Source organism: Lolium rigidum, chromosome 1, assembly GCF_022539505.1.
Source record: "Lolium rigidum isolate FL_2022 chromosome 1, APGP_CSIRO_Lrig_0.1, whole genome shotgun sequence".
NCBI classification, from domain to species: domain Eukaryota; kingdom Viridiplantae; phylum Streptophyta; class Magnoliopsida; order Poales; family Poaceae; genus Lolium; species Lolium rigidum.
In genome coordinates, this window is record NC_061508.1 from 120016353 (window position 1) to 120025953 (window position 9601).

The window sequence follows — 9601 nt, forward strand, 5'->3', positions numbered from 1 at the left end:
CATTAAATTTTTTTTTTTTAAAGATACATCTTAAAATAAAGGTATTTGCATGGTATCTTCATCGAGGTGTGATTCTTACTAAAGATAATCTTGTAAAACGCAACTGGCATGGTTGTACAAAATGTGTGTTGTGTCACGAAGATGAGACAATAAAACACCTTTTCTTCAGTTGTCGGGTTGCTAGATCTATATGGCCAATCATTTAGATAAGGTCTACCTTATATCCACCTCGTAGCATTGCAAACATCTTTGGCAATTGGCTAAATAGGGTTGATTCTAGGTACAGAACTATTATCAGAGTGGGAGCGGTTGCGGTAGCATTGTCGCTTTGGCTATGTTTTAATGACAAAAATTCCTCTATCTTGCAGGTTTTTTACCGGTGCACAACTTTGCTCCGTTCATGGTCGCCACTTCAGCGTTTGGAAGATCGAGACCTCTTTACGGAGGTGTCTACACGGTTGGAGAACACGGCTACTGAGTTTATTTTCCAACATGGGTGGCTGTATAGTCGGAGGATTGAGGCCAACGGAGCTCTATAGTAGTTGACTTTTTTATATCATTCTTTGTACCTCTTTTTGCTTCATACTGGAATTTTAAACGGCTGTGTGCATCGTAGTTATGCAGAGGCTGGGTGTAATTCTTATAACTTTTTTGAGTAATAAAGCGTCCTTTATCGAAAAATTAAACTCGTTTTCTTAACAAGCTAAAATAGCAACTTGGCTCAGCTTATTAGTGTCCGTGTTCGGGCCGAGCCATACCGAGTTTTTGAATATTCATTAAGCTTTTCATCCCTACTCCATGGTGCTCGGGAGTCAAATTGACCCACTCATAATTTCCCCCGTTACATGCAAGTTCACTATCGTGCGTCCATGATTTCACCCGCAAGGGGTATCCGACTTAAGAATTTAATGTCATTGTGCTTGATCTTTACTTCTTTATCTCTCTGTGATTTGTAACATATTTTACTAAATTGATAAATTAGTTAAGCTCATCCAAATATTCAAACTGATGGAAAGAGGCTAGGCAAGTACATGTATAGACTATTTTAGTCCTTAGACATGGGTTCGATATGGGTCGCGAATTATTTTCTTTTAATACTACATTGGCAGAGTTTTCAACTTCCTCTTAACCCTAATATCATATATCAAATTAATGCATTAGCCAACTCAAACAAAGATCTAAACTGATGAAAAGGAGCTAGACAATATATTTCAACATATGTGTGTCAAACAGAAAAGGCTGTTGTTAAATGGGCGAATTTGGCATAAAGGGAGCGGAGAGAATTATGTTGCTTTGATTCTCGAGGAACAAAAGCGGCTTCAGGCAGCATTTTGATGCGTGACCAGCGGCTGAGAACAAACACACACACACGTACAGTATTCATCATGGACATCATCGATATAGTGAGGTGAACATGCAGATCGAAAAGGCACTTTCTGTCAACCTAGCTAGCAGTGTTTGAGTGCAAAACTCGCAGAGCTTGGGCTACAAGGTAGATTCAGCATATATAGTACGCAGTAGTAGTTGTATAATGTCTGGAGCCGCATTTCCCCCGGCATATTCCCAAGGATGAAGCATGATACCTTGCAAAAGGGCAGAGCCTAGGATTTCCCTCTGCCTTTGTGCAGTAGAAGCACTACTAAACAATTTATAAAGGAAGGAGCTCAGCTTCGCATCGTGCCCAATCTTGATGGTCAAGGTTGTTTCACTCTTTACTGCTTTTCAAAATTTCATACGGTACTATAGCCCACGTAATACGAGAGAGTTACAGACATAAACATCACATGTGAATGTTACTAGCATTGCATCTATTCCCTATTTCCCAATGAATGCAGTACCGTTTTCAGTTCGAAAACGGGCAGTCCCTCAAATTCCCAAAAACCTGAGATTCAACATGACCACAGTCTCAACAGCATTAAGTCGATGATGGATCACTAATATGTTATGAAAATATAAATGCATAAAATCCAATAGAATTTAGATGGCACGAAAAGTACTTTGAAGTAAACCGGAAACATACACACAAGACTTATACATATCTAATATATGTCAGGAAGTCACGATTTCGCTGTCCATTTAGTACTAATTATTTCTTGGGCGATACTCATATATAACCATCCAATGATGATCTTTTCATCATTTGTAATCCCATGAATCTCAATCAGATCGAAAGTTTTTCACCATCCACTTACAAAGAATTATTTCACAGTCGCTTCACTAATAGAAAATTTATATTTGCATGTTTAACTATTAAAGCGTTATGAAAGGAATATATTCATATTAATATAACAAGAGTACAAATTAAACATATCTCTTGCAGTGTATTAGGTCTCATAAGAAATCGATGAAAAAAATCAACACACGGTATAAAAACTTCAGAGAACATTCAAAATGCACATGAATATGATTCACCAAAAGTTGGTAACTAAATATAAGAAAAAAAGTAAAATAGAATCCTGAAATTATGACAAATCTTATCAGCTGGAGGAAAAATAGAACTATATATTAATATATATTGTATTAAATAACTCCATATATATTCTGAAATAAATTATGTATGAAAAATAGCATATGGGTTTATGTAAGAAATAAAATCTAAAAGTAAAACATCAAATAATATTTGGCAGGTTAGCCAACTTGTTGGCATCTGATAGCAAGCGATATGTAATGAGAGAAGAACAATGTGAATGCCTTTCATATATCAACATGAATGTCACTAGCATATGTAAAAGTGAATATATGTGGATTATGAAGTTGCAATAAAAATGGACTTGTGCATCAATTGATGCAGAGGCCGGGTATGCCCCCTTTCCGAAGAAAAGAAACGAAGTGATTGAGTTCACAATATGTGAAAGCGTCCGAGAAGCAATTGCTTTAGAGAGTATACATGCACACACACATAAGAATCACTTATAAAACTTTCAAATCTGGTAACAAAATTTTCAGGAGAATGACAATGTGCCATGTGCAAATGAGTTTATCCACGAAAGAAGCAAAATGAATATAATGTGGCTACAACATTACTTAGGCTCGTAATTGCGAATGATGTCAATATTCAGTGAAACATATGTCAACTCAAAATATCACGAGCAAGATATGAAAAGAGATGTGAAAAGTGAAGAGAAAATATTCTTAAAATATTTTTTTATAAAAGTTATATCGATAACTACATTGCTTTACATGAGCATTGAGCCGGACTGCAACATGGAGTAATCAACACACATGTTTGTAAAACAAAACTAAATATGGCGAGTTTGTTCCAAAACATGTTACTTCCTTCGATCCAAATTATTTGTTGCAGATGTAGATAAAATATTGTCTAAAGTCTGTCTAGGTTCATTGAATTCGCAGCAAGTAATTTGGACCGGAGGGAGTACTACCATATTAATTCTTCTCGACCAATGCAATTTTAACACATGCCCTTTCATATGACAATATTTCCTTCCTCGTCTGGATTGGACTAACCGCTGACAATTCCCACATCAACCACTTGCTAGCCAATTGACATTTGGTTTCACAAATTCACAGTGACCAATATTGTTGAGATTTAGGTTCATTAATTGGCCGTTTATTTTCAGGACCCAAATTTAAACGGGGTATGATCTTACACATAGACTGAAAGCAAACACGGACATTCACCCCCTTTTGTCTCCAGGAGTACAGCTTAAATGCAAAACGTACACACAAGACACAACCTCAACAAGAAAGGTAAAATGATAAAGGTACATCGATCATAGTACTAGGTCTTCAGTGCTTGCACTGCATGCAGAGCTCGAAGCAGCTGCATGCGAGCATGCATGGCCTTTTGCATGCGTACGTAGGCGTAGTGCGCTACACAGGCACCGTCCGGTTGTACCCCGTGGCCTCGGCGCCGATGACCTCGTTTTCGCCGGACATCTCCTCCAGCGACTTCCCCTTGGACTCCGGCACCAGGAACGTGAAGAGCAGGCCCAGAAAGTTGCAGCCGGCGAGGATGAAGAGCGAGTTCCGCACGCCGATGCCCGGCGCGTAGCCGTGGTCGGTCTTGCTCGGGTCGGGGCTCTGCGCGAGGTACAAGAACCCGAACCCGCCGGCGATGGCGCCCAGCTTCCCCGACGCCGCGGAGATGCCGTGGCATGTCGACCGCAGCCGGGCCGGGAAGATCTCCGCCGGCACGATGAAGGTGGTGCTGTTGGGCCCGAAGTTGGCGAAGAAGAAGGTGAGGCCGTAGAGGACGACGAACCCGACATGGTTCCCCGGCGCCGTCCAGTGGTGATACGGGATGGCCAGACCCAGCATGAACACTCCCATGAAGAAGAAGCCCATGACCTGGATGGCGAACCGCCCCACCACGTCGATGAGCGCCACCGTGAACCAGTAGCCCGGCACCGTGCCGCACAGCGCGATCAGCGTCTGCGCGCGCGCGATGCGGAACACCTCGTCCAGCGCGCTCATCGTCGCGGCCTTTGGGATCCATCCCACCGCGCTGAAGATGTCCTTCTGGAACAGGTTCTGGGAGTAGAAGGCCACGTCCAGGAGGAACCACGTCGCCGACGTGCCCAACAGGTGCAGCCCATGCCTTCTCAAGAACTCGCCGGAGAAGAGCCCGAATGCCGCCGACTTGTTGTTAGTGGGCGGGCCCGCAGCCTTAGCCTGCTCCTCGGTGATCTCCACCTGCAGCACCTTGGACATGTCGACGGCGGCCTGCTTGGCGTTCTTTGCCACGAGCGCCGTGTACCGCGCCGTCTCAGGCATCTTGGTGCGCCAATAGTACGTCAGCGCCGCCGGCAGCGCTCCCAGCATCACAATGATCCTCCATACGAAGTCGGCTTGCGACGGTGTGGAGTTCACAGGATCGACGTCGTAGGCGGGGGCCGGGAAGAGGATCCTGAAGGAGGAGGAGACGATGATGGAGACGAGGCCTCCGGCAAGGATGCCGAACCCCTGCATGGCGAAGACGGCCGCGATGAAGGCGCCGCGCGTCTTCTTGTTGGCGTACTCGGACATGATAGTGGCCGACAACGGGTAGTCGCCGCCGATGCCGAAGCCGAGCCAAAAGCGGAAGAAGCAGAGCGTCGCCATGACAGAGGCTGGGGTGTGGCCGAAGGAGAGGCCTGACGCGACGGAGCAGAGTACCATCAGCATGAGCGTCATGCCGTAGACTTTCTTACGGCCGAGCTTATCGCCCAGCCAGCCGAAGAAGAGTTGCCCGGAGAGTGTGCCGATGAAGGCGACGCCGTTGATCGCGGAGGCGACGTGCGGTGGGAGGCTCCCTGGAGTCGGGGAGCCGTCGACGTGGTAGTAAATGCGGCCGAGGAGCTTGGTGACGAGAGAAACGCAGAAGAGGTCATAGGCGTCGGTGAAGAAGCCCATGCCAGCGACCACGATGGCGGTGAAGTGGTACCATTGCGTCTTGGCAACGTCGAGCGCGTTGAGCACCTGCAGCTGCTGCTCCCCAGCCATTGCTGCCGGCTCTCTGATCGAAGCTAGCCATGGATCGCCAAGACATTTATAAGGAAGGAGAAACGGAATATCCGACCAAATATCCGTTGGTTAATTTGACCGTGTGGTGTGTGTGACAGTGTTCTGGTGGCTATGCTCTGCCTGGACGGCTGTTGTGGGCTAGTAAATGAGCTGTTTTTTGCTTTGCTGCTTTCCTAAACATGCTTTAACTAGATTTTTGTTTTCAAGAAGGGGAAAGTAGATGAGATGATTCCCTTCATTTCCTTGTAAAAACTGAGACAAGAAGAAGTTATTAATTTCTGGTGATGTGAAAACAGATCATTACTTCGAGAGGCAATTTAAGCGTTATATTTCCAGGTGGGCAATAGAGTAGTAATGGGTGGCAATGGATTAATTGCCATGTCTTGGTGCTAAAATTGGAGCCAGTTCTCTTTCAAAATGTTTGTATCTGCTCCGACACATATTGCTTGTCACAGATTTAGTACAAAAGTTATACTAAATATGTGACAAGTAATATGTGTTAGAGGGAGTAGAAGAAACTTATTTAAAGGGTCTTGTTTCTGAATTACACAAGAGTTTGAAATATATGCCACCTGAATGTTTGTAAGGGTTGCAAATGAGTCAAGTTTGAGCAAGTTAGACTAGGCTCGGCTCATCTCATACTATAATCCGAGCGAACTCAAATTGAGTGGAGTTAAACATCGTGCAACTTGAAGCGATCTCGATTTGACCTCAAGCTAGTTTCGAGCTAAACAAGACAATGAAAAATCCTATATGCGAACACAATATTTTGACCAAGGTAGACCATATCAACATCATAAGAAATTCTAAATATTATTCCACTCAATATAAATTTCGTCAAAGTAGCTTGGTTCATTCTCTAACAATCTAAAGACTTCGCCGAATTTTGCCAAACTTTCGTTGAAAAACAATAGAGATCAAGTATATATCATAGGCCATACCACTTATTATGTTAGTACCTAAATTTTCTATACACCTAATTAACCTACCAGATTTTCTTACATATACAAATAACAAAAATATAATCCATAACTTTTAAGGTAACAAATTATAGTATTTCCTTTAATATATACTATAATCATTGTAAATATTTATATTATTTCGAGCTGCCAAAGTAAAATCGAGCGAGCTAGTGTTGACTCGAGATCAACTCATTCTTCAATCTAGTTATATAAGACACTCATACTCAACTCATTTATTTTCCAGTCGGTGTTGCGCTGAGCTAAAAATCAACGAGTTGTTCTCGAGTTGCTCATGGGTCTCAAGCTTCTGTTGCAACCCTATTTGTATGGAACCTAATGCCACAATCACTAGCAACCAAACGTAGTAATGTATGTTGTGTATCATCAGGCCCCAACTTTCAGTAAATTGAAAATTTTAAAATTATAAAATAATCACCTCTCCAACCTTCAGAAAATCAGGCCTCCAATTCTGAAATAATCATATATGGTGCTCTTTTTTTCAAGAAAATACAAACCTCGCAGTATTGAAGAATTATATTTTGGAAATTAAGGATGAGGTTTCCAAAAAATCTGGGAGAATGCAATGTTTTTTGTAGTTACTGTAATCTCGTATACACAAAAAATTGCAATTACTCATCTATTGCCGGAATTTGGATTTATTTTCTCGATGGAAATTAGATTTGATGGATGAGTGTATTTATCATTGTAAACCAATAATATCAGGCTGTCCCATACAATCTACACTCGACCATTCTCACCCCCATGCACAATCAAGTAGGAAATATCACTTTGGAGCTGTGCAGTTCAAGTTCTTTTTCCAGGAAGGCGATCCAACTGGTCCTATTTATTAAGTTGCAATAGCGAGTATCTTTGGACTCCAAAGAGTTGTATAAGTTGGAAAATGGAGATTTGCTCGTGGCATTGGCCGTCGTTTCCATTCTTTAGCCATGTCTCTTGATAGATACCATCCACGTGTCTTTTATTCTTTATAAAAAGTCTGAAAATGCATTGCGACTTCCTTTTGCATTCAAGTAGATAAGAGAAGCTTGTGGAATTCTAGTATCTAGAACACGAAATAGATAGAGCGAATAAAAAAAATGAAATAACCAACATTTGCCGCCAGACGAAAGGAATGAAACATGTTGTGTCTGTTTCAGATCGAGATTGTGATGTGTGATGAACGCAGCTCGGTTTTTCCAATAAGCTAGGCAGGCTAAGGGCTAACGTGGTAGTCATTATGCTGACATATAAGTTATCCAAAGGAGAGTTCGAAAACTCGCGATTCGAATCTATCCGATCTTTATTTTTTTGCTCAAATAACGAAGAAAATTGGTCTGAAATCAACCCTTTAGGAGAGCAACTGAAATACATAGTAAAATATGGTCATGATGTAAACTTTTTATACGTGACGTAAAACATAAGTTTATTTTTATTTTTATGTAGTTATGAGTCATATATTAAGTTTTTTCTATTGTTTTTTCCGCTGTAGGTCAATATAAACGTAATTATTTGTATATGAAATATTAATTATGAATGTAATAATCTAAAAGTATCATGGGTGTAGTCGTGTAGAATAACTTTTTCTACACTCCGGGTGCTGAATAGCACGTAAATAAAAATATGAAGATCTTCAATACAAAATCAATTTCAATAGATCACCATAGATATATATTCAAAATTTATTTATTCATATTATAGTTGTTGACATTCTTTCAATATATCTGGTCAAACTTAGCAAGCTCTGACTTTGTACTACATTTATACGCCATGAAATTGGAAACAAAAATAACAATAATCCATTTGTGCATAATACTTATTTAGTTCATATTACTCTTTTGCTACCATCAATATAGAATTTAAAATTTGCTCGATTAAAAACTCAAAAGGTAGTTTTTCGTTGCGCTACTGCAACGGAAACACTCTTTCTTGCATTTTTTGAGAGATAAGTTTGACATAAATTGTGCAGGAATGGTCACGATTAGGTTCTCAATTATTTGAATGGTGATTAGGTTCGAACTTGCTGGCCGGGTTGTTCAACATGAATTTATTCATTCATTTTCTTGCTCAGAATAGTAAAACCGTGAAACTGAGCTCTAATATATTTGCTTGTTCTTCAGAGCGGCAATTTTCATGGTTTAAGAGGGTTGGTTGGTCTTCAGATTTATCCTTACAGTAAACTTTGTAAGTGCATCTTTAGCACCAGTATTTTTTTTTTTGCTTAAACATATGATGGTGGACGAAATGTAGCATCTGGCCGTTTGTCCTTGTCCAAATTTTTTAGACGAGCTCTCTCGGTCCAGAATTTCATAGCGTCACAGTTTTGTCCGATCTTACTTTGATTAATAATTTAACTACCCTTCCCAAACCCCACAATGTGTGGGAGCTTTCAGCACAGGGTATAATTTTTTTATACTTGAGAAATAATTCATGAAAATTATACCGGTCAAAATTTTATTTCAATCTGAATTCAAATGTTTAACCTTTACAACACATAACATACATTTTATTGCCCAAAATATTAGCCAAGTTAAACTTTGAAAAGCGTGTGCACCATGTAATTGTAAACAGAGGGAATAGCCTATTTTCACCTGATATGCCCCTGTGGTGGTGCTAGAAGAACAACTAAGGGTCTGTTTGATTCAGAAAATCTGAATATATAGAAAATTTGTAGATTAAATTTTATCGGAAAATTTCCTATGATGGTTGTTTGATTTCTAAGATTGATTCTGATAGGATTTTTCCTAAGCAATCATTTTCACTAGATTTCATATGAAATATAAATCCACTCATACATTCTTTTGAGAATCCTTTGCTTTTCATGCGGTGGAACCAAACAAACATTGGTTCATATGAATCCTGTAAAATTATAGTGCGCATGCCATTGTAATCCTATTTCGTATCCTGTGAATCAGACAGGCTCTAACTAAGGAGGGCTAGAAATGATGGGTGCCGTAAGCAAAGCCAAAGATGCATCGTGCTCGTTCGAGTAGTGACAGACACATTAACTAAAGGAGAGCAAAGTAAATTCATTGTTAAACTAATCGGTATTAGAGTAATGTATGGAAGGTGGTCAAACGAGGCTAAAGTGGAATGCTAGCTATTCGAATTCGTAGGCCGGGGTTGTAGCTGGAGCTATCTAGCTAGCTGCTTTGGTTCCTGGCCCTCCAATGTGCTGC

The 9601-nt window shown here is 40.7% G+C and overlaps 1 protein-coding gene across 1 annotated transcript; it reads right to left on the reverse strand.

Annotated features, from left to right (window-relative positions):
* Positions 1–3831: 3831 nt before the first annotated feature.
* LOC124681236 (inorganic phosphate transporter 1-6-like) lies at positions 3832–5442 on the reverse strand. The gene has a single exon (XM_047216175.1). The coding sequence runs from the start codon at positions 5440–5442 to the stop codon at positions 3832–3834; it is 1611 nt and encodes a 536-aa protein (XP_047072131.1).
* Between the last annotated feature and the right edge of the window lie 4159 nt (positions 5443–9601).

Coding starts and splice junctions, on each gene's coding strand:
- LOC124681236 (XM_047216175.1), bottom strand. CDS start 5,442: ATGGCTGGGGAGCAGCAGCTGCAGGTGCTCAACGCGCTCGACGTTGCC.